Raw genomic sequence first — 24825 nt, 5'->3', positions numbered from 1 at the left:
GACACAGAGCCTACCAAGTCCCTGACTGAGTTTGAGCCTGCATCAAGGCAGAAGTCGACAAAATGTTGGACCTGGGGGTGGTAGAAGCCTCCGACAGCCCCTGGGCTAGCCCTGTGGTCCTGGTTCCGAAGGCGGCCGCCCCCGGCGCCGTTCCTGAGCTGAGGTTCTGCGTAGACTACAGCGGACTCAACGCAGTCACCCGAACCGACGCACACCCCATCCCCTGAGCCGACAAACTCATTGACCGCCTAGGGTCGGCTCAGTACCTCAGTACCTTCGATCTCACCAGTGGCTACTGGCAGATCGGCCTCACGGAGAGGGCCCAAGAAAGGTCTGCTTTCTCCACTCCGGATGGCCACTTCCACTTCAGAGTGATGCCCTTCGGCATGAAAAACGCCCCCGCCACCTTCCAGCGACTGGTCAACCAGGTCCTGGCCGGGTTGGAAAGTTTCAGCGCAGCGTATCTCGACGACATTGCGGTGTTCAGTGCCCACTGGCCCGAGCACCTGCACCACCTCTGGGAGGTGTTGGACGCCCTGCGCCGCGCCGGGCTCACCCGTAAAGCTAGCAAGTGCCAAATAGGGCAAAGCTCCGTGGTATACCTCGGACACCAGGTCGGAAGCGGCCTCGTAGCCCCCCTCCAACCCAAGATAGACGCTATCAATGCCTGGGAGACCCCCACGACCCAGACCGAGGTGCGGGCCTTCCTAGGACTCGCAGGATACTACCGTAGATTCATCAAGGGTTACTGGAGTATTGTAGGCCCCCTCACAGAGTTGACAGCCAAGGCCAACCCCAAGAAGGTTAGTTGGACCCCCGCCTGCCAGAAGGCGTTCGAGGAATTGAAACAAACCATGTGCACCGCTCCAGTACTGCAGACCCCGAATTACTCTAAAGAGTTCGTGGCCAGACCGGCGCCTCCGAACATGGCATCGGAGCCGTGCTCTCCCAGGTGGACGACCAGGGGATTGTTCACCCAGTAGCCTTCATCAGCCGGAGGCTACTACCCAGGGAGCAGAGATGGAGCACCATCGAGCGAGAGGCCTTCGCAGCAGTCTGGGCCTTGAAGAAACTGAGGCCCTACCTGTTCGGTACCCACTTCCGGGTCCAGACCGATCACCGTCCTCTCCGGTGGCTCATGCAGATGAGAGAAGAGAACCCTAAACTGCTACGCTGCTCCATCTCCCTCCAAGGGATGGATTTTACTGTGGAACACAGGCCTGGTGCCGACCACGCCAACGCCGACGGCCTGTCCCGCTTCTTCCGCCTCAGCGAAGAAAACCCCCAAGAGGATGGGTAGTTCTCCTCGTCTTTCAGCTGGAGGGGACGCATGTTGGACCCGGCCTCGTGGCGTGGCCCTCGCTGACCCCCATAACTCCAGAACGACGGACGGAACTGATTCCCGTCCATCCAGAACTATACTCAAGACTCCTACATCGGACCTGAGACAACCTCCAGACCGCGTGCCTGCACCCCTGCACGTGGCCATCAGACTCCATGTTTTGGCCACCCCGCCGGCCGGCCGCCTTCTTCCCTTTCGGCAGCCTCTGGCCGCTCCCGGCTGCAGCTGGGTGTGCGCGTCCGGCGCGCCCCGACCTGCCCGGGGGGTGAACGACTCACCAAGTACCCGAAACCAAGGCTTCCATCACACCTCCGGCCCCCTCCAGAGACACTGGTTGTCCTCACACCTCCGAACCATCCCTGGGGGCTGGTTTCGATCACACCTTTTAGCTTCCTAGCGAGCTGGCTCCAGGCCTTGATGAGCGTCTGGGATCCCCTGGACACATGGTCCAAAAGCATCAAAGACCCAACCGCCCAGACAATCGGGCGCCTGGCCCTCGGACCTCCGGCCTCCTGCCTCTGAGGGTCCGGACATCAAAGAGATCCTGGACTATAAGACAGCCTGCCTTCCATCTAGCCGGCAGTTGTATCTTGGACAAGAAAGCCCTGCTGATCTGATCGCGGCTGACCTTGAGGAGAACAGACTCTGACCCACCGAGCCCTGCTGACGTCGTCGCGGCTCATCCTCGAAGCTACGGAACGGAACCATCGAGCCCTGCTGACGCTGTCGCGGCTCCCTCTCGAAGAGTAAGACCTGAACCATCGGAGCCCTGCTGACCTTGTCGCGGCCCACTCTTGAGAACGAGAGACTCTTGCTACAATCCTGAGCCCTGCGGACGCTGTCGCTGCTCTCCCTGCCTACGGGTACCACGGAGTACTCCTGACCAAGCCCTGCTGACCTCGTCGTGGCTTGAAGAACTCTCTGGTCCGGCTGGACCATCGACGGTACCCTCACGACCATCTCGAACCGAAGTGAGTAGGACAGCAAGTACCATCGCCAGTCCCCGTACCCCCCAGTTCGAGGATTGAGAACTGTGCGCAGGGTGCGTGGCGTGCCAACTGGCCCTCTAAGACTGTCCTGCTTCCCCGTTCCCTTGTTATGAGACTTTCGCGATCCCTCGATCGCTGTGTATTGCTCCTTACTTTTATTCTGATAAAGTTCATACTTGATAAAGATTCACGGTGTGGTGTCCGTTCGTAAGTGTGGTGTGTCGACAGTGTGTACGATCAGTCCTCCCCGGCGGGGGCTCCCCCTCGATAAGACTCGGCAGGAATTGTGGGAGAGGATGTCTCGGGTGGTTGGGAAGGTCATCTTGACCCCTGGGGTCACCGCTTTCCAACAATAACATATTATAAAAATAAAGATCTCCATTCACACACATTTGAGTCAGAACATAAATTAGTCCACAACTTAATCTTTATATAAGTAATCTCTGTACATGTACATTCTGAGTCAGAGATGATAACTTGCTCTGCTCTATGTTACCAGCTACTGCATCTGGTGGATAACTCTTATTCGCTTTCATTTCCATATCAGTCCCAAAATCATAACCGACCTTTACAACTATTTCACAATTCCACCATTGGCCAGCTGAACATTTCATGACACTCGCATTCTCACTCACCTGTTCTACAGCTTGGGTGGCGGCAGGGAGGCTGGTGAGGTACCTGGAAGGTTGGGACTGCCACCTACTCTCATCTTAATTGTCACAGAGCAAATTAGCGGTCCGTGAGAGTTGCTGACCTCACCACATTCTGTGATTTTTGTCACTGATGGGCAATCGGTCCTGTTCACTTCAGGGCTTAAAAATAAAGTTTCCAGTTTGGAGTCTATCAGTAATGCACCCACTTGTCATGTGTGGACGGAATTCCATATGCCTTGCAGGGTTGGGCACTATTTAGAAGAAACTATTTGAAAATCAACAATAATTCATGTTAAAATCGTCCTCTCTCAGCAGTGGTGATTTAGCTCCACTTCAATACATTTTACAGCACACACTTTCCTCAAGCCCATTGTTCTGCCCCTTAGTTACTAATTGGTCTCTAATTAGTTGTTATATTTATGTTTATCTTCAAATTTTCAATTGCCAGTTAATACTCTTAGTGATACCACATACATGTCAATGGTTTCTCTGGCACCTTGTTCCCTGGAAAAAACCGAGTAAATTCTTTCCACAAAGTCTGGCGGCTTGCAGAAATGTCCTCTAATCTCCTGACAGCCTCCTCATGCTCATCCACTTCTTCCTCCTCATTACGTTCCACATACAATGACAAATGTTCAAAATTTTGTGGCCTTCCATATTGAGTGAATTTTTACCCAGCAGTCATCTTTTTCTATCTGCTTTGAATTTGAAATCTTCTATAGCGCTTAAATAGGTATTACATGCTCTGAACCACTCCTTCTATCTGATTGGTGACTTGCCTGGTAACTGTAAAAAGGGAAATGGTCATGTGAAGATTCCATGATGAATTAGAATGGGACAACACTCAATTCATCAAATGGAGTTTATTCCTGGTCCAATGTTTTCCTTGTGTTCTATTATGTTCTTCTTTGCTGAAAAAACGAAGAGTATGTATGGCAGAGTATGAAGCATGTTAACAATAATAAATAAATATATATTCAGTGTAAAAAATAAAGGTTACAAGAGCGTTATAGTTAGGCTCCGATTTCAGTCATGCAAAACCATTACCTGAGCTAACTATAACTTATGCTCCCACAATGCACTGATTATGACCTCACATATTACGTCACTCATTACTTGGGCCGTGACATCACTGATGGCATCTCAAATTACATCACTCATGACATCATCTAGTGAATGTAAGTGTTTTGTTAAAATTTCTGAGAGTTAAAGATATATACTAAGCTACTGCATAATTTAAATAACTACTTTTTTGTACGACTAATGAGTGATACTGTTTCTAATATATGTCATCTGAGTGCACTGTGGCTGTATCCGTGTGGGAATGGGCATCTGAGTGGCTGTATGGGTGTGTGAGGGGCTGTATGATTAATACGTTGGTGTTTGAGTAGCTGTATGAGTGAGTGACAGTGTGAATGGCTGTATAGGTGGGTGTCTGTGTGTGAGTGGCTGTATGGGTAACTGTGTAGCTGTGTGAATGGCTCTTTGGCTGAGTGACTGGGAGTATAAGTAGATGTATGGGTAGGTGAGTGGCTGTTTGGCTGGTTGTATGAGTAATTGAGTTGGTGTGTGAGTGGCTGTTTTGCACAGTAAGTATTTGTGTGAGTGGCTGTATGGATGAGTGAGTGGACATGTGAGTGATTATATTGATGTGTGAATGGGTATGTAAGTGTTTTAGTGGATGATTGATTGGATGTGTGAATGGCTGTATGGGTAAGTGAGTAGCTCTGTAAGTAGCTGTATGGGTGAGTGAATGGCTGTGTGAGTGGCTGTATGGGTGAGTGGTTGTGTCAGAGGCTGTGCGGGCGAGTGAATGGGTATGTGAGTGGTTGTATGGGTGTGTGAGAGAGCGTGTGAGTGGCTGTATGGGTCTGTGAGTGGGTGTGTGAGTACCTGTATAGGTCTGAGAGTGGCTGTATGAGTGAGTGAGAGGTTGTGTAAGTGGCTATATGAGTGAGTGTTTGTGTGTCTCAGTAGTTGTATGGGTCTGTAAATCAGTTTGTGAATGGCTGTGTGAGTGGGTCTATGAGAGGTTCTATGGGGTTGTGAGTGGGTTCTGTGGATGGTGTCACCAGTGATGACATCAGCGATTTCACTGACCATGTCATGAGTGATGTAATATACAAGGTCAAAAGCAGTGCTTTGCCGGGGTGTAAGTTATAGTTAGCTCAGGTAACTTTAACTGCTGATTTTCATTGGTTTTGTGCGAGTGAAATCTGAGCCAAACTGTAACATCCCTTTGGCCTTTGTTTTTTTCTGTGAATTTCTAAGTTTCTATAAAATTCTATTGCATAACTATAGTGTCACTGTAACCTTTGGCTTTTTTCAGTGAATTTCAACGTTTACATTTTTTTTTTCTATTTCCTAACTGTAACCTTTGAAAGTGGGTGTGTGAGTGGCGGTATAGGTAGGTGAGTGACTGTATGGTGTCTGAGTGGGTGTGTGAAGGTGTTTGTGTGTATGTAAGTGGCTCTGTGAGTGTGTGTGTGTGAGTGACTATGGGTGTGCACATGGCTGTGTAAGTGGGTGTAGGAGTGCCTGTGTGGATCTGTGAGTGGGTGTGTGAGTGTCTGAGTGAGTACATGAAATGAAATGGGGTTTTATAAAGCGCACTTCTACCCGGAGGCCTCGTAGTGCTAAGGACGGGTGGGCAGAGGATGCCGTCAGCCTGAGGGGTTACTGAAAGAGGAATGTTTTCAGACGTTTGCGAAACTTGAGGAGATCTGGTTCGCTACGCAAGGTGAGGGGCAAGGAGTTCCAGTCAGAGGCAGCGTTCCAGGAGAAGGAACGGCCTCCCCATCTAGCTTGTTTGATTTTCCTAGTTGATGCCAGAAACGTAGTACTGGAGCGTGGAGATCTCGGGGGATAGTATTGGGTGACTAGGGAACAGATCATTGCAAGGCCTCTCTGCCACATAGCTTTATGGGCTATGCACATTGCCTTGAATTTAATCCTGGCCTGTATGGGCAGCTAGTGGAGTTCTCATAGCGGCTGACCCCGAGGGTCTCTGAGGAAGTCCAGGGATGAGTTGAGCAGCCGCGTTCTGGGTGACCTGAAGTTTTTTGATGGAACTCACTGGAGCGCCCAGGTAGAGGGCGTTCCCGTAGTCAAGGCGGGACAGGATGATTGCCTGCACCATAATAACATCATAAGACACATGAGTGTCTGAGTTAGTCTATGAGTCAGTGTGTGTCTCTGGCAAGGTAGTGTGTGCGTGAATGAGTGTATTTGAAAAGCTGTGAATGGATGGATACATCTCAATTGGTGAGTGAGTGAGTGTGTGACTGTGTGGATCTGTGAGTGGTTTTGTGATTCTCTTAGTTGGTCTGTGATTGGGTGAATAAGTATCTGAGTGGGCCAGTCAGTGGGTGGGTGCATGAGTCTGAGTAGATCTGAGTAGGTGCATGAGTCTGAGTGGGTCTGTGAATGGGAACATGAGTTTCTGAGTGGGTTTGTGAGTGGGTGGATAATTGCATGAGTGTTCTGTAAGATCTAAGTAGGTCTATGAGTGGGTTCTTGAATGTCTGAGTGGATCTGTGAGTGTCTGTGTGAGTCTATGAGTGGGTGTGTCAGTTTCTCAGTGGGTCTGTGAGTGGGTGCATTAGTGTATGAGTGAGTCTGGCAGTGGGTGTGCAGTAAAAAAAAGTAGGGGGCACATGGGAGCAGGTTTTGGTGCCAGCTTCCCCTGTGACTGTCTTCCTGTACAGCTTGCCTGCAGTCCACTATCCTCTGCTGCCCCTTATTTTGCCTCTTTCTGCTTGCTACTGACCTTATTTTTGCCTCTTTCTGCTCATATCTGACCTTTATTGTGCCTCCTGCTGCTAGTTTCTGACTACTATTTAGCCTCTTTCTGGTCACTTCTGACCTTTATTTTACCTCTGTATGCTCATTTGGACCGTTATTCTGTCTCTTTCTGTTCATTTCTCACCTTTATTTTGCCTCTTTCTGCTCGTTGCTGACCTTTGTTTTGCCTCTTTCTGCTCGTTTCTGACCTTTTTTTCTTCCTCTTTATGCTCCCTTCTGACCTTTATTCTGCCTCTTTCTACTCGTTTCTCACCTTTATCTTGCCTCCTGCTGCTTGTTCCTGACCTTTATTCTGCCTCTTTCTACTTGATTTTCACCTTGTATCGTGCCACTTTCTGCTTGTTACTGACCTTTATTCTACCTCTTTTGCTGTTTTCTCTTGGGACCACAGGGATCCTTAAGGCACCCATGGTCCCAGCCGGTTCCCTGCACAAAGGGAGCTGCTGGAAATGCAGCTCCCTGTGTGTGAGAGCAGCTGTTTCATCTCTTTCCCTGCCCGTATGCCTGTGGGCAGGGAAAGAGATGAAACCTCTGCTTCTAGCAAGCAGGAGCACTTTGACAGCTCCCGCTTGCTGGAAGCGGAGTGTTTGCATTTGCTTGGTGGGAGCTGTCAGCTCCTGCCAAGCAAACAGCCCTGGGGGGGTGCTGGTCCCCAGAGCCATAAATGACTCCAGGAGGGGGGCTGCACGGCCCCTCTTCAATCTGCACGGGCTGGCCTTTGGTAGGCCCCTCCCTGGGCTGTATATGGCTGTATATGGCCTGGGAGGGGGTGCATATCCCCCTCCCACTTTAAAATGTTATTTTGGCCCAGGAGAGGGAATGGCGCCTGGGAAGTCCATGCGACCCACACAATATTGTTGCAGTAGCCCCGTGAGGTGGTGGACTTGTAATAGCCCAGGAGGAGGGTCCGTGCAGCCCCCTGAGAAGGTGGTGGTCCACGGCATTCATTTGAGCTCCCGGAGCGGGGGTCCACCCTGCCCCCTCCATTTAGTAAAAAAAAAACAGCGAGGTGGTGGTCCACAGGGCTCAAAGAGCCTCAGGAGTGGGGCCCCATCCACCCCCTCCTTTATTTTTTTAGAAAAAATGCCCGCAGGATCTGGCCCACGCCGGCGTAGTTTTCACAACAAGTGCATATTTTTTTGCATGACATTTTTTGCCCTGTATTCTTACCCTGCCCGTTTGATTCTTTTTAATTTTTGGGAGGACTTGGCTGAAGTTGATTTCCAAGAAGGCTGCCATCACTTCCTGGTGGAAGTGTTGGCAGCCAATCAGAGCTCTGCATTTCCCTGCACAAGCTCGTTATTATTTGCGAATTAGCTGTGATCGCAGATAAGCAAATTTAGATTTCCTTAAATTTCTCAATAACTGCTGAACGGATTTACACAAAATAACTGAAAGCGTGACCTGTGTGACAAATTCTGTCCAATTGTTCGGGAAGTAGTCGTGTTCAGTGCTCCTATGAAAATGAACATAGAAAATGCAAATCCTTTAGACCCCCCCTTTTTTTTCCTCGGCCCCCGCTTGACAGATCACCTCAAACTTTTCATAGGCAAGTCAAAAAACGCTTTTCCTATGAAACCATGGTAATAAGTATAACTACCTACTGGCGGGGAATGACTGCCGATAGGTCAAATAAAAATTAATAAAATATATATTTATATATGTGTGTGTATATATATATATATATATATATATATATATATATATATATATATATATATATATGAAAACAGCAGACTCCCAACTGCTATGGTCGCAGTACTAGCGAGCGCAGACCTCGAGAAATCTCCTCAATCCTCAATCAGATAATAGATGAGCCAGACACCAACGCTGTTAGTTGAAGCAGTGCATTTAATAAGCAGTGGAAAGTGCAGAGCAAGTGCCCTCCATGTATATGTATATGTATATATATATAATTCCAAGGTGTTCAGATATAAGGCCGCAATTTCGTAGGTATGCAGCTTCTCCCCCGGTCATTTATTCCTCAGGCCTTACGCGTTTCGAAGGTTTTGTCCTTCTCATCAGAGGCCACTGTGACGGGTCCAGCGAACAGGAACCGATTCTACCCCAGGACTGGTGGTCCGCCACCCCCCTTTTACCATGCACCTTTTCCCCACAGCCTCAACCTTTCACCTGGAACGAGGACCCCGAGAATGAATGGCCAGACGAGGATGCCGCGTTCGGCTCCTTTAAGACAGCAGACCGGGAATACGAGACTCCGCCCCTCGCAAGCGTCGTGACGACAAAAGGCGGAAGTACTGGCAAGAAGACGGACGGTGATTCCCTGGAGGAGACGGACATCGAGGAGGAAGGAAGGCGGTATCGAGAGGCCAGAGAGACCGAGAACGACAAGCCAGGAGGCCAACGGTTGGACGCTTCGCCCTGCCACGCGCCCACGGGAGGAGCGTGGCTTCGAGAGGTACGGGGCCGGGTCGCGGGTTGGGTTGGGAGGCGGAGGCAGCCCCCGGTGTAAATCCTGTGCGCGACACCCTACCTGAACACGAGCACTCCTAGCACGCCCCTTTATCCAAATCTGAGCACTATTCACGAACTGTGTACCCTCACTCCCGGCCCGTACAACAATCACACGAGTTCTGTGTGTGACCCGTGTTTTTCCTTTCTTTTCCGGGTAACGACGAGGGTTCCTCTGTGAAGAGACGTCCCGTCCTGGAAGCAGACCGCCAGGACCCAAACCTACCTGAAGACAACATACTCTGCATCTCTTGTAAAGAGACTGAGCCCCCCCCTTCTGTTTGATGAAAAGGACATACATTCCAATAAAGCCTTCCCTGAAACCCTTACTGAAGGCACCAGTGTTTCTGTTCACCCCACCACCTCCCCTTCCGGTGGTCGAGAATCCTTCTAACCTGGCACCCCCGGGACAGCCACACATACAGCACGAGATTTATCGGCACTTCATCACCCCTGACAGGCTTTTAACACTTTAATGAGCCTCTGGTGTGCTCGATGATGTCACTGTTATTTCACAATGCCTGCTGGATGATGTAGTTTACTCGTGGCTTCATCACTCCTGACAGGCTTTTAACACTTTAATGAGCCTCTGGTGTGCTCAATGAGGTCACTTATTTCACAATGCCTGCTGGATGATGTAGTTTACTTGTGGCATTTTTCTTCCCTCCGGTGGGTTTCTAACTGTATGTGCAATCCAGGAAACATTCTTAAGCCCTCCAGTGGGCCCCAGGGGGGGAGTTTGCATACCTTTAACTTTATCAACTGCAGCGCCATTATCGAAGGGATTTGGTTCCCCTCGCAGGATCCTCATTTCTTTCAAGGTTGGTGCGTCACCTCCACGGCCAGAGCCACCGTGATTAAACATAATCACAAGGTGCTCAGATATAAGGCCGCACTCTGTTGCAGTTTGGTGAGCAACCTTTTAATTTCGTAGGTATGCAGCTTCTCCCCGGTCATTTATTCCTCAGGCCTTACGCGTTTCAAAGGTTTTGTCCTTCTAACCAGAGGCCACATATCCAGCACGAGATTTATCGCCACTTCATCACCCCAGACAGGTTTTTAACACTTTAATGAGCCTCTGGTGTGCTCGATGATGTCACTATTATTTCACAATGCCTGCTGGATGATGTAGTTTACTCGTGGCATTTTTCTTCCCTCCGGTGGGTTTCTAACTGTATGTGCAATCCAGAAAACATTCTTAAGCCCTCCAGTGGGCCCCAGTGGGGGGGGGGGGGGGGGGGGGGGGGGGGAGGGGGGGGAGAGTTTGCATACCTTTAACTTTATCAACTGCAGCGCCATTATCGAAGGGATTTGGTTCCCCTCACAGGATCCTCATTTCTTTCAAGGTTGGTGCGTCGCCTCCATGGCCGGAGCCGCCGTGATTAAACATAATCCCAAGGTTCTAATATATAAGTCCACACTCCGCTGCAGTTTGGTGAGCAACCTTTTAATTTCGTAGGTATCTTAGCACCTTGGGATTATATGTGTATGTATATATATATTAGCAGCCCGTCCCGACGTTGTCCGGGTATGAATTGCTGCCGGCCAGTAGTGTATTGCTTTGTAGGATTTCGTTTTGATAGCATTTCTTATCTGTGACAGGCCTGTGAAACGCTCCGATTCACAGTGCACTGCTGATGCACTTAAGAGTGCGCGTTCAGTAGTGTGTTAACTCGAGTTTCCCTACTTTATTTTTCCTTGCAATATTATATAGCGTGGACTCGACAACATGGCATGAGCACAATTTACATTACAGAAGAACACATTCATTTGTGGTAAGCACGGGGAGACAAAGCTATTGGCCTGGAATCACAGGATGTTGAGCTGATGCCGAGATTCGAACGTAGCTCCCCAGCTCTAAAGTTCGCAATTCTAGAACTTGGGAGGTGTGTCTAAAAGTGTATGTCTGTGCTGGCCATCAATGAGAGAGACCTGTGCATTTTTCAAATCGGTGGTGAAAAAATATGAGTATGTTGCTGGAGATGTGGGCCGCCGTGCCACCAATGTACTTACCGGGGGAGGGTAAACACCCATTATTCTGCAACTTACTTTCCGCATACCATCACTCCGCATACTTTCATTACCAAAGTACCATGACTCCGCAATGCCATTATAACGCATGGCATTACAATTTATATGCTTTTACCACGCATACATTTACAACGAAATTCGTTGTAAATGCATGAATGGTAAAAGCATGTTTTTTTAATGTTTGTATAAGGTAAGTATGGGTATAGGGGTATATGTTTTGGGGTACTGAGGTATATGTTTTGGGGAGTTTGGGTATTTTAAGGGTTCATATATAGTTTTGGGTTATGGGGTAGTTTTATGGTTTAGGGATAGGTATGGGTTTTGGGCTACAGGGGTATTTTTAGGGTTCAGGGCTAGGTTTGGGTTTTGGGTATAGGGGTATTTTTAGGGTTCAGGGGTAGGTTTGGGTTTTGGGGTACAGGGGTATTTTAAGGGTTCAGGGCTAGATTTGGGTTTTGGGGTACAGGGGTATTTTTAGGGTTCAGGGCTAGGTTTGGGTTTTGGGGTACAGGGGTATTTTAGGGTTCAGGGCTAGGTTTGGGGTACAGGGGTATTTTTAGGGTTCAGGGGTAGGTTTGGGTTTTGGGGTACAGGGGTATTTTTAGGGTTCAGGGGTAGGTTTGGGTTTTGGGGTACAGGGGTATTTTAGGGTTCAGGGGTAGGTTTGGGTTTTGGTGTAAGGGGTATTTTTGGGGTTCAGGGCTAGTTTTGGGGTACAGGGGTATTTTTAGGGTTCAGGGGTAGGTTTGGGTTTTGAGGTACAGGGGTATTTATAGGGTTCAGGGCTAGGTTTGGGTTTTGGGGTACAGGGGTATTTTTAGGATTTAGGGATAGATTTGGGTTTTGGGGTACAGGGTATATTTATAGGGTTAAGATGGGTTGGTGTTTAAGGGTGTTTGGGTATTTTAAGGAGTAAGGGTGGGTTATGATTATGGGGTGCAGGGGTATTTAACCCTTTCGGTGCTCATGACGAGCTGAGCTCGTCATGTATAATGGGAAAGCTCACAAATAAGCACAGGAGGGGGAAAACGCCTAGCAGCCAAGGTGTTAAAGGGAGCAGGGTGGACACCCGGAGCTGGAATGTACAGAACCTGGGAAGAAAAAACGATGAAATATTGGGCACATCGCTCACTTTTTTTTCCCGTAATACCGCGCCGCACACACGCCCACGCCCCCAGCACACGCCCACAGCACACGATATGAGACATGGCATGAAGGGCGGAACGTACCACACGCCCCCAGCGTTTGTCACACCCACAGCACAACGCAGACACGCCCACAAGGGACTACTTTGCTGGCACGGTTCTTTTACCTTTTAAATGTATATGGTGGGCATCTGCATAGCCTATGTCCTTATGCTGCAACTACCCTTTCCAACGCTGTATTGGGTGTTGTGGTGCTGTGGTTCCTGAGATTACCCGCCTCATAGGTTTTGGCTCTCTCTTTATAATATTAGTATAGATAGATATATAGATTAAAGCACAAGGAGGGCGGCACAACCGGATACTTTTTTAAGAAGCCTTTATTAGCACTTCACAACACCCCACCGACGCGTTTCAGCCTCACAGCTTTTTTCACGGTCAGCAAGTCCTCTTTTACTTTCCATTTATATATTGCCCCATGTTAGCCTCAAAGTGGCATTATGGGATACGTAGTTTATGATTTTTTTTAAAAAAAAACAATTATAACAGACAAATGACTGGTGTGTTCTACTCGTTCATGTATAGTACATTACGACCAAAGTTAGTTTCACTTAGGGCATGTATCATTGCATTTTTTATCTCTATGCATGTGAATTTATCATTGTTTTGGGTATAGTACCCTTTTCGTTGGTTAATGGCCAGCTGAGTTTATATTTATTCCAGATGTATGTGGAGATCCTCTCCAAAGTTCATGCCTCTGGGATGCTTTGTTCGGAACCGAACAATGAACCGTGATTCCATTTGTCGAAGAAGACGGACAGTGTCCCCTCCTCTTTCCAGTTTGGTAAGCATTTTCAATCCATAGAAGTTCATGGCTCGCCAATCCCCATTTCGGCAAGTGCTCAAATGTTTAGCTGTAGCATACAGCATGTTAGAGTTCTTTACAGCATGGATGTGTTCCAGTATTCTCTTTTTCAGCATACACGTGGTGCATCCTATGTACTTCATTCCACATCTGCATTCGATGACATATACCACGTTTTTAGATGTACATGTGATGTATTGCTTTAAAGGCATGTATTTCCCATCCGGTTCTATTACACTTCTCATTCTTTTGCCTATTTTGCACGCTTTGCATGAGGTGCATGGTTTGAAGCCTATATTTTGTTCTGTCCACCATTTAGGTTGTTGTTTAGTCTGGAAGTGGCTTTTGACTACTAGGTCTTGAAGCGAGGTATTTTTTCTATACGTGATGGAAGGGTGTTTGCCAGCCATTGACCCTATGTCTGGATCACTGGTTATTAGGTGCCAGTATTTTGTCATTTTCTTGGCAATTACTCCACTTTCCTTGCTGTAGGTGGTGACGAATCTTGGTGGGTCTTTCTCTTGCGGGGGTTTTGGCTTCTCAATCAGAGTCTCTGCTCTACTGATCTTATCCACTTTATTTTTGCAATTTTTTAACACGTAGTCCTTATATCCTCTTGACTGGAATCTGGCTTTACTTTCATGTATTTTGCTTTCCGCATCTTCTGGTTTCGAACAGTTTCTTTTTAATCGTACAAATTCTCCATATGGGATGCTTTTTAGTAGTGCCTTCGGGTGGAAACTGGTGCCATGTAGCACACTATTAGTTGCAGTTTTTTTACGGAACAATGTGGTTTCGAGTTTGCCATTGGAGATCTATACTTTAGTGTCTAAAAAGTCTATTTCTTTTCTGTTTGTTGAGCATGTGAATTGTAGCCCAGCCTCATTTTGATTCAGTGTGGCAAAGTATTTTTGGAATTGATCATTTGTACCGTTCCATACCAGGAAAAGGTCATCAATATATCTGACCCAAAGAGATAATCGATCTAATTCTTCCTGGTTGGTGTTGTTCCTGGCAATTGTCTTTTCCCACCATCCCATGGTGATATTAGCGTAATTCAGAGAAAAAGATATCCCCATGGCAGTGCCACACTCTTGCTTGTACAGATCGTTGTTGAAAAGAAACACATTGTTCGTTAGACACAGTTCTATCATTCTTAAGAGCATTAATGTATGGTCCATTTCCTTAATGCTCCGTTGTTGCAAAAAATGTTTACAAGCTGTCAAGCCTACGTTGTGTCTTATTGATATATATATATATATATATATATATATACATCTCAAGTAGCTCACGCTGTCGCTTTTCCTACGAAAACAGTAGCCATGGACAGCAAAAAGTACTTTTCAGCAGTCAAGATTTATTGTACAAAAGAAAAGCAGTCTGGCAACCACTCTACGCGTTTCGGGACTTGCTCCCTTGATCACGAGTGTCAAGAGGTTACATTCACAAACCAATAAATAAACATGTGAGTTCTACTAAACAATAAACAGTAAAGAAAGACTGCCCCGGAGCAAACTCACTCCTTATTATATCACAAGTATTACATTGATTTTCCATTATACAAATCATTTTAAACATTTCTGCTTTCAACAGTGATGATTTTAAATCAGTGCATGTTGTGTATACAATTAACATATCTTCGCACTAGCGTGATGTGCTGAACTTGATTAAACAGTGAATAAAACCAGTGTAAACACACGGAGCACCTGGCTCCTTTGTTACATGCTCAAAAATATATCAGAGCTTCAAATACATTTCTTATTTCGCAACATGGTATTTCATTTAGAAAAAGTTTTCAACAAAATGTTATTGATCCTAACATATTCGGCATATGCTAGTGCTGACAGTGTCTTCAACCGCTGATAAAGCCACAGTGGGCAATACTATTTATACAGAAAACCTAGGTATGAAGCCCAAGTGGGCTAACGGGAAAGATACTTTCGCTCTTAAACATTTCTTCATATACATCGGCCAACATCTTCCTCTGTAAAACAAAAATAAAAAGTGTGATTATAAAAGGAACCTAAACTATGGTAACATTAAAATATATCTGTACAACGCTCATTCACTAATTAGGCGGAAAAATCTCTTGAAACAACTCCCCTTCACACAAAAAAAGGACTAGTTCCTTCTCTTTCATCATAAATCACATTGTAACCGGGAGAAGAACTATAGAAAGCACTACAGAAATTCTAAACATGGCATAACAATCACTCATATTTGACTAACCTAAATGGACTGAAAGCTCTACATCACAGTTGTGGTCTGACGGTCTCAGAGTCCTATACTGAATAATCAATTTTGATTCAAGTCTACGCAGTTCTTTCATCCTGTTCCCTCCCCGTTAGTTCAATTTGATAGCATCTAGCACAACAAAGCTCAAAAGATTACTATTTTGACCATGATGGCTTCAGAAATGACGTGCAATAGGGTACTGTTTATCCCCATTCTTGATTACACGTAGATGTTTGAGTATTCGTTTTTTAGGTCTCGACTATTCATCACTTAAGTGATAAATGGACGAGAGTATTGAAGGCCAAATAAGCTTTGAGACCAATGGCAGCTTTGCCACAGTGCATGTGCTCCGTGCGCGTTCACAAACCAGCTACGTCACAAACTACTATCTGTCTCTCAGTGCCTCACACACTTCAAAGGCTCCGCTGCCCGCCCCCCGCCTGCACTTCGCACTCTCCGACTTCCCCTCCCACAGCCGCTCTTCCCATTCACACGCTCGTTACCATTTGCTCCCGAGCCTCATTTCTCCTCCCCCCTAATCACAGCAATGCCAAGAGGTTGTTTTTTTGTTTTACAATCGTGGCAGGATGGTGTCGTATTAAGCACAACCAGACCCTCCGTTTCCAGTCCTTTGTTGTCCGCAGTTGCTCTGTCATCACTGAACTGTATAGCTCTAATTAGTAATGTATCAACTCCAGTGTTAAATTTTAACTGTTGTAGCGGAATGAACGGCTGAGACACCCATGGCGACATTCCTGCCCGTGGTCTGCAAGTTGCATGCATGTCGCAACAGCAAGTGCTCAACCCACTGTACTGTTACACTAGCTGTCTATGCAAGCACATCCCAAGCATGCCCTGGTCCAGTACTCGCAGGGACTGAACTCGGCAGATAAGGCTTTCCCTTCCGTCAACAAATGCCAACATTGTCAAATCACTCTCTTTTTGGCGCTGCTCGATAAAAGAGAAACTGATTGGTTTGAGGAGCGGTGAATATTTACTGTACTTCTCTGCACTCGGACCGCCGTTTGCTTTTCCTTTTCGCTTGGTAGTGGTGGACTTTCAAAGCTTAACTCGTGAAAGGGCCAGCGTCGTTTAATGAAAAACTATAAGCAGGTCTGCTGGAATTATGCGCAGGGATGGCTCAAATTATGCAGCAGAGTTGACTAAATAATGTGGTGGGAAAAAGTAAATCACATGCTGTAATTACCACCTGATTTGTTGATGTTAAAATAAGTTACAGCTTATCTTCTGTAATCACCCTTTTCTCGCAGCTCCGCTGATGTATAGACTTCACAGGTTCCAGCAGCAGTTACCATCAAATTGAAACGCAAACCTTCAGCACAGCACATTAAACAGAGCATGCCACACACATCTCGCTTCAGACACGCTTACCATCATCACATTTGCAGATCAGTGCTATTTTTAAACTTGTAAAGAACCGCAATATAGGTATTTTGTAAGGAATGGCCGACTGCATGCATTTGTGTTTTCTGCAGACATTGTTCATTGTAATATCGGAGAAATAAACCTTAAAATCCGGCTCAACTGGTAATAAAACAGGCCCACAAACTGCTTAAACTAGCCCCCGACTGATCTGTCTGACCAGTCTATCGGGCACTGCCTGATTGCACACACTCTCTCTCACACACACACACTCTCTCTCTTTCACACACACACACTCTCTCTCACACACACACACCCTCTCACAAACACACACTCTCTCTCACACACTCACACTCTCACACACACACTCTCACACACACTCACACTCTCACACACACACACTCTTTCTCACACACACACACACTCTCTCTCACACACACACACCCTCTCACAAACACACACTCTCTCTCACACACTCACACTCTCACACACACACTCTCACACACACACACACTCTCTCACACACACACTCTCTCTCACACACACAGTACAGCCTTCTACCGCTACCACTCTACCACTCTCTCCATCAACACTCTACCACTCTATGCGCCACCACTCTATGCGCCACAACCGTATCCACCACTCTAACGCCCACACTCTAGCACCACCACTCTACCCGCCCACCACTTTACCCTCCAACTCCACCCTCAAAATCCACCATCCAAATCCACCATCCAAGCGCTACTACACACTCAAAATCCACCCTCCGACTACAATCTCCAACTCCACCATCCAACTACACCCTCCAACTCAACACTCCAAATCCACACTCCAACTCCTTCCTCCAACTACAAATCCACCCTCCAAAAACACCATCCAACTCCACCCTCTAACTCCAACATCCAAATCCACCCGCAAATTACAACTACGGACTCCAACTCCACCCTCAAAATCCAACTCCACCCTCAAAATCCAACTCCACCCTCAAAATCCAACTCCACCCTCCAACACAACCCCTCAACGCCACAGCACCACTCAATGCCACAGCACCACTCAATGCCACAGCACCACTCAACGCACAGCATCCCTCAGCACCACTCAACGCACAGCATCCCTCAGCACCACTCAACGCCACAGCACCACTCAACGCCACAGAATAACTCAGCGCCACAATCTCCAACTCCACCATCCAACTACACCCTCCAACTCAACACTCCAAATCCACACTCCAAATCCACACTCCAACTCCTTCCTCCAACTACAAATCCACCCTCCAAAAACACCATCCAACTCCACCCTCTAACTCCAACATCCAAATCTACCCGCAAATTACAACTACGGACTCCAACTCCACCCTCAAAATCCAATTCCACCCTCAAAATCCAATTCCACCCTCAAAATCCAACTCCACCCTCAAAATCCAACTCCACCCTCCAACACAACCCCTCAACGCCACAGCACCACTCAATGCCACATCACTACTCAATGCTACATCACCACTCAACGCCACAGAATAACTCAGCGCCACAGAATAACTCAGCGCCACAGAATAACTCAGCGCCACAGAATAACTCAGCGCCACAGAACCCCACAATGCCACAGCACCCCTCAATGCCACAGCACCCCTCAATGCCACAGCACCACTCAATGTCACAGCACCACTCAACGTCACAGCATCACTCAACGTCACATCATTACTCAACGTCACAGCATTATTCAACGCAACAGCATCACTCAATGCCGCAGCATCACCCAAAGCCACAGCATCACTCAATGTCACAGCATCATTCAATGCCACAGCATCACTCAGCACCATTGAAGGCCACAGCACCACTGAAGGCCACAGCATCACTCAGCACCACTGCACGCCACAGCATTACTCTGGGCAACCATTCAACAACAACTGGTTCTAATATGTTCTCTCAATGTTTCACTATTTATTACAAATGTCACAAAAAAGATGTTAATATTTCACTTCTGTTCTTGGATTTTCATCACAATAAAATACACTGAACATAATTTTCCCAAAAGTTATTTACAAAAGTTTAAGCTATTGCCATTATAAATTACAATAACTTATTTACGTATTATTATTAAAAAAATAAAAGCCATTGTTATTTGTTATATTAATACATCTAAGTCATGTAAATACAACACATATTGCATTAGAAATGCTATAGGTGTCACGTCTGTGAAAGTTAAAACTATTGGTATTGTAAATGACAAAGCTATTAATTTTGCTATTTTCAAAACCAACACATAAATAAAATATTTGTCATTTACAATACCAATACCTCAAACTTTCCTAATGCGAGACCTATTGCACTGCAAATGCTTGTTCGCTTTGTGGATCGTGCTACCTATATATGCCTTCTTGCAGGGACAGAACAGGGCATAAACAGCATATTCCGTATTACAGGATGTATGTTTCGTAATAACATGGTTTACACTCAGCTGATAACTTGCATTCTTTTCTGTTTTTACTATTCTTACAGGCTTTACAGTTTCTACACGAATAGAATCCCTGTATCCCTATCATTCTAGAAGCTGCTGGTTCCACGGCATTACATAGAGTATCTTTGAGGGATTTGGCTCTTTTATACATGATCTGTGGAAAACTCACTATGCTGCTCGCTAAGTCTTTATCTGTGCTTAATACTGGCCAAAATTTGTTAAGACTTTTACGAACTTCTTGTGCCTGTCTGTTTATTTGTTGTTATAAACCTTATAGTCTGCGTTTTCTCTTGCTCTTCTGTTTTGACTTTCTCAATTAGTAGGGACTCTCTTGATTTTTTTGCCACTTCACTTTTAGCTCTATTAATGGTTGACTGTGCGTAAACTCTTTCTAGGAATATTCTCGTCACGATTGTCTCTTCTTTCTGGAAGTTGTCAACAGTGCTACAGTTTTGTTTTGCTCTTAAGAGCTCTCCCAACGGTATACTTTGAATTAATGCCTCGCAGCTGACCACTGTTGTAAGAGACAAGGGAAAGGCGTTGCTAGTGTTGTTGCACTAGCATTTGAATTATATATATATATATATATATATATATATATATATATATATATATATATATATATATATATATATATATATATGAATGGAAAAGGTCAGTTCAAATTCCTCCCAGCTTTTCAGCTGTTTAAACAAAGACCAACGAGTCCCAAAGTTTTTGGCAAAAGGGTTTATTCCTGCAAACTCAGCAGCGCAGTAGATGACGCGTTTTGGGCAAAAGATATATATATATATATATATATATATATATATGCACACACACATATACACACACACACACACACACACACACATATATATATATACACATATATATATACACACACACATATATACACACACATATATATACATACATATACATATATATACATATGTGTGTGTGTGTATATATATATATATATATATATATATATATATATATATATATATATATATATATATATATATATATATATATATACATACACACACAAAAAACTTCAACGTCTCGTTCTGCGTTGAAAGGAAAGCACACAGGTCTCTGATTTCAAAGTGATTTTATTGCAGACCCCCTATCCCTCTAACAAACGTGTTTTGCCTTGTGGCAAATAAATGTTTATTTTACCTACCAGCAGTCGCCAGTAGGTATATATACACACATACATGGATTTGACGAAAAGTACATAGTTTTGACAATGCATCAGCTCAACGAATTCAATATGTTCCCACATTGTATTATATCCGTTCGCACAGTCAGCACAAATTAGACATGAATGGCATAGTTGTTAAATGACACTTAGCGTTTCACAGGAGCCTGTACAAGCAACTTGAATTGTGTGTGGTTGACATATGACACTTAAAATGGCTGCATGGGTAGAAAATTACACTGCACATCACCACATTCAAGTCCTATTTCACTTTGAATTATCTGACGATCATTGAACTCCAACAATGGCTGCCACAGAATTCCGCTTCTCTGGTATTCCAGTCCGCGACCCACTAGCATCACCACCAACCACTTTTTGATGGAGCGTCTTTTGAGCTCCTTGGCAGTTGTCAGTTACATTTGCTTATGTTTTAGACTGTTTTTCTTGTGACTATTACTTTGGTGAGGCTAATCAGTGAGTCGCAGGTACTGTGTGTCAGTTTGCCTTTCAGAAGCTGGACTTGAGGACTAAAGCTGCTTTCCTGCCAAAGATTGTAAGCGCTATCAATCTAGGCACTCAGTTACACTACTCAGCGTTTATCCTCTATCCCAGCAAGGAGTAGGAGAGCTTAAATCAGCTGGACTCTTGGAGCAGGGCGAGTTACTACATCAACGGTACGAGGGAGATCAGGTCTGATGACCCACTCTTGGTTGGGTGCAAAAGCTTAAAAAGAGACAAGGCAGTCCCGAAGAGGACCTTGTCATGTTGGAGCATCTTGTGCCTGAAAATGTGTTATCCCCTTATGAAGTATGAGCTGCACCCAAGGAACTGCATGCTCATTCCACCAGAGCAAAGTCTTCATCCTCTGCTTGGGATTTCCCTCTATTTGAAATTTGTTGCGCAACAACATGGGCATTACTTAATGCTTTTGCCGCCCTTTACTGCTTAGGCTTAGAGGCGAGGCATGATTGGTACTTTTGCATGTTCAGTACTTCAGGATTTCAGTGTGTGACAAATCATCCAGAATCCCCACCTGTGGGAGAATGCTTTGGAATTGTATACAAAAGGTGAGGAATCTGCAGGTAGAAGTATCCATTAAAAGAAATAGTTACTTGCCTTCCGTTATGACCTTTGTGGTGGATACTCTGTCCCCTGCAGATTCCTCACTGATCCTGCCCACATCCCTGTTCTGAAGGATGGTGATAGTCTTTTAATTAAAAAAAAGTTTAAAAGTTAGTTTGAGGTGCTGCATATTCAGAATAATTCTGAAACTATCCTTGTCTCTACCTCTAATGGCTTTGAAAAATGGATGGGGAACTGACGCTAGTGGGCTGTGGTACTATATGGCTCTATTTGACATCCCAATCAGGACACTTCTGGCTCTGAAATGAAGCCAGCTCCATCTACTGTCAGAGAAGAGTTACAAAAAGTTCTGGTACCTGGGGCTATTCAAAAGGTGAGGAATCTGCAGGTAGATACAGTATCCACCAAAAAGATAGTTACTGAAGGGAAGTAACGTTTTCTTTAGTTCTACTAGTTTTGAGGTTTTTAAGATTTTTAAACATTATAATTAACCTCACATGACCTGCCCTTTGCATTCCACAGCATATTCTTACCTTAACCTTCTATTCTCTGTTAGGTGACAGTGTGGAAAATGCGCCCCCCAAAGATTGCCCAGGCTTATTTCCTTCTGAATCATTGAATAGTGAGGACAGTTTTGAACATGCTTTGGTGCCCTCTGAATCCACACCCAGATCAAAATTGGCTCGATCACTGCCAAATCAGAAGATATCTTCCAGACTTCCTAGAAAACGTTGCAGTTCATTGAGAAAAACCAGGAAGGATTTTAGTAGCCTGGTCCAAAAACTAGATGGCACCAAAAGCACTGTGGAATCTCGTCAGCAGAAGAAGGGCAGCCGGCCCCTGAAACACCAACCATTGGATCCCTTAAAGGACAAATGTACTAAGTTAAGGAAGAAAAGCCCCTTGGACGTCTTCTCTTCTGTGAGCCAGGGCAAGGGCCCCGAATTTAATGAGTCTTGTTCTCAACAGCCTCCCCTCAGTGACATGAAACCTTTGGGCAACAGGCCTCAATTCCAGTGCCATATTCGCAGTAAGTGTGACAACCATACTTCCTTTATGGTACCTTTTGAGGACATGCGCTGGTATCAGATCCCACTCTCCTCCCCTCGGAAGCACAAGAGTGGCCTTTTAAGCAAGAAATTCCAGGGCAGTCTGGAGAAATACAGACAACTGAGACAATCGCTGAAGAAGAAAAGCAACAAAGATATCCAATGCCTTTGCATACTCGACCCAGCCATCATCAGTGTGGAAGGGCTCCAACAAGAAACATTAGTGATGGTAAGTGGGAACTATGAGTTTTATGTAGATATGTGAAAATTATGGAATATAACAGAGGCTGTTGCTGAGATTCCTAACGTTGTTATAATAAATGCACAAAAAACAACAACCCAAAAGATGCCTTTAATTGTGTAGAAATGTGTCCTTAAGAACGTTGTTGCTACCAATTAACGGATGTCTTTTGTGAAAGAATAAAGTCACTGCAATGTGTTTATTTTCATTCAAATAATTTTTTATTGTTCCTTTTTCATGTACAACTGCAAAAAGCAATAAGTAGATGGAGCACCTCTCTGCTGCAATTTGAGGTAGTTTAGTACATTGTGTGTGATCAGTAAATCGACTTCTGGTAGAAATGTGCAAATCCCCAACTCGATGGGACATTGGTGCCCAAGACATATACCTTTAGTGTCGCAGTTACTAATGGACACATTTTTCCAGTCAGGGGGGGCTTGTCAAATTACTCACAATGTAGCAGAACGTTTCTTTAAAAAAGTATCATAACTGTAGAGAATTAATCAACATGCATACTCACACATATATACATACTCACAGAATTATGTACAACACACACACAAGTGCCCCATTAGAATACTGTGAGATACATGCTACAGGTTTCCTCTATTTGCACATTTACAAGGGAGAGGTATGTACTAAATATACCCTATGTGAAATGGGTGTGGCAGGATAGAGAAAAAATGAACTCCCCTCTAAAAGAAAGGAGATTTACCCTTTCAAACTGTTCTGGTATATCCCAATTAAAAACAGCGAAGGCGATAGCACCTATGTAGTTAAAGTCAATTCAGAGGTTCCATTGAAAAGGCATTGTTATGTTTTCTTATTAACTTTTGTGCCATTTGACTAATCTGTATGAATGTTTCCACTAAAAAGTAATCAACTTCAGGTTTGGTGTGGCAGGTTCTGTACATGTCAGTCAAGGAGGGAGGATGAACAAAAGAGAGGGGTCAAAGATGGGAGTTACCGTCTCCCCCCTTTGCCTCCGCTGCAACGCACAATCAATCAATCATTTGTAAAGCGCACCAACTAGCCGTAAGGGTCTCAAGGCGCTGGGGGAGTGGGGGGGGGGTCGCTACTGATCGAACAGCCAGGTCTTGAGTAATCCTCCTAAAGATCAGCAGGTCTTGGGTCTGTTGTAGGCTCAATTTGAGGGTGTTCCATGTCTTGGTGGCGAGGTGGGAGAAGGATCTCCCACCGGTGGTGGTTCTTCGGATGCGCGGGCGAGTTAGAGGTCGGCGTAGCGTAGCTGGTGGTTGGGGATGTAGTAGGAGAGCCGTCTGTTGAGGTTAAGCTGGGCCAGTCTTGTAGAGTGCCTTGTCTGCGTGGGTGAGGAGCTTGAAGAATATCCTCTTGTTGACGGGGAGCCAGTGCAGGTTACTCAGGTAGGGGGGTGATGTGGCCGTGGCGTTGTACGTCGAGATCAGTCACGCCGAGGCGTTTTAGATGCGTTGTAGTCGTTTAATGAGATTGGTCGGGGCTCCCGCGTAGAGGACATTTCCATAGTCGAGTCTGCTGCTGACGAGGGCCTGGGGGGCTGTCTTTCTTTTATCTGTCGGGATCCATCTGTAGATCTTGCGGAGGGTGTTGAAGCAGGAGGAGGAGACGGTGTTGACTTGCTTGGTCATTGAGAGTGTTGAGTCAAGGATGATTCCCAGGTTGCGTGCGTCGATTTCCTATACATCAGATTCGAGTGTGCAAATTTGGACGGCTACTAAGAATTTATGCTTTCCTGTATTAGCCGGGTGATAGGGCTTCCACTCCACCATGAACCTAAACTCTTTCACATCTCCACCGACACTGAATATAAACCGTTACAAATCGGCGTTCCACTGGCAGGACGTCACACTATTCAAGAGGGACATCGTGAGACATTAAAAGGCAGTTGACCTC

At 45.6% G+C, this 24825-nt stretch overlaps 1 protein-coding gene and 1 long non-coding RNA gene across 2 annotated transcripts in view; one reads left to right on the top strand and one right to left on the bottom strand.

Moving 5' to 3' along the window:
- FAM178B (family with sequence similarity 178 member B) overlaps positions 1-24825 on the top strand; it is a 2784983-nt gene that overhangs the window by 493994 nt on the left and 2266164 nt on the right. The window contains exon 4 of the mRNA XM_086943356.1: positions 22199-22920. Coding sequence (XP_086799482.1) covers positions 22199-22920 — 722 coding nt within the window. The remainder of the gene's footprint in view (positions 1-22198; positions 22921-24825) is intronic.
- Positions 14636-24825, bottom strand: part of LOC147679796 (uncharacterized) — a 34578-nt gene continuing 24388 nt past the window's right edge. Inside the window, exon 3 of the long non-coding RNA XR_015300908.1 lies at positions 14636-15282. This is a non-coding gene — a long non-coding RNA (uncharacterized LOC147679796). The remainder of the gene's footprint in view (positions 15283-24825) is intronic.

The sequence above is a fragment of the Lissotriton vulgaris genome, chromosome 11 (genome assembly GCF_964263255.1).
Source record: "Lissotriton vulgaris chromosome 11, aLisVul1.2, whole genome shotgun sequence".
In the NCBI taxonomy this organism is placed as follows: domain Eukaryota; kingdom Metazoa; phylum Chordata; class Amphibia; order Caudata; family Salamandridae; genus Lissotriton; species Lissotriton vulgaris.
Note: the sequence above shows the minus strand (reverse complement) of the source record. Positions and strands in the feature narration are given on the sequence as shown.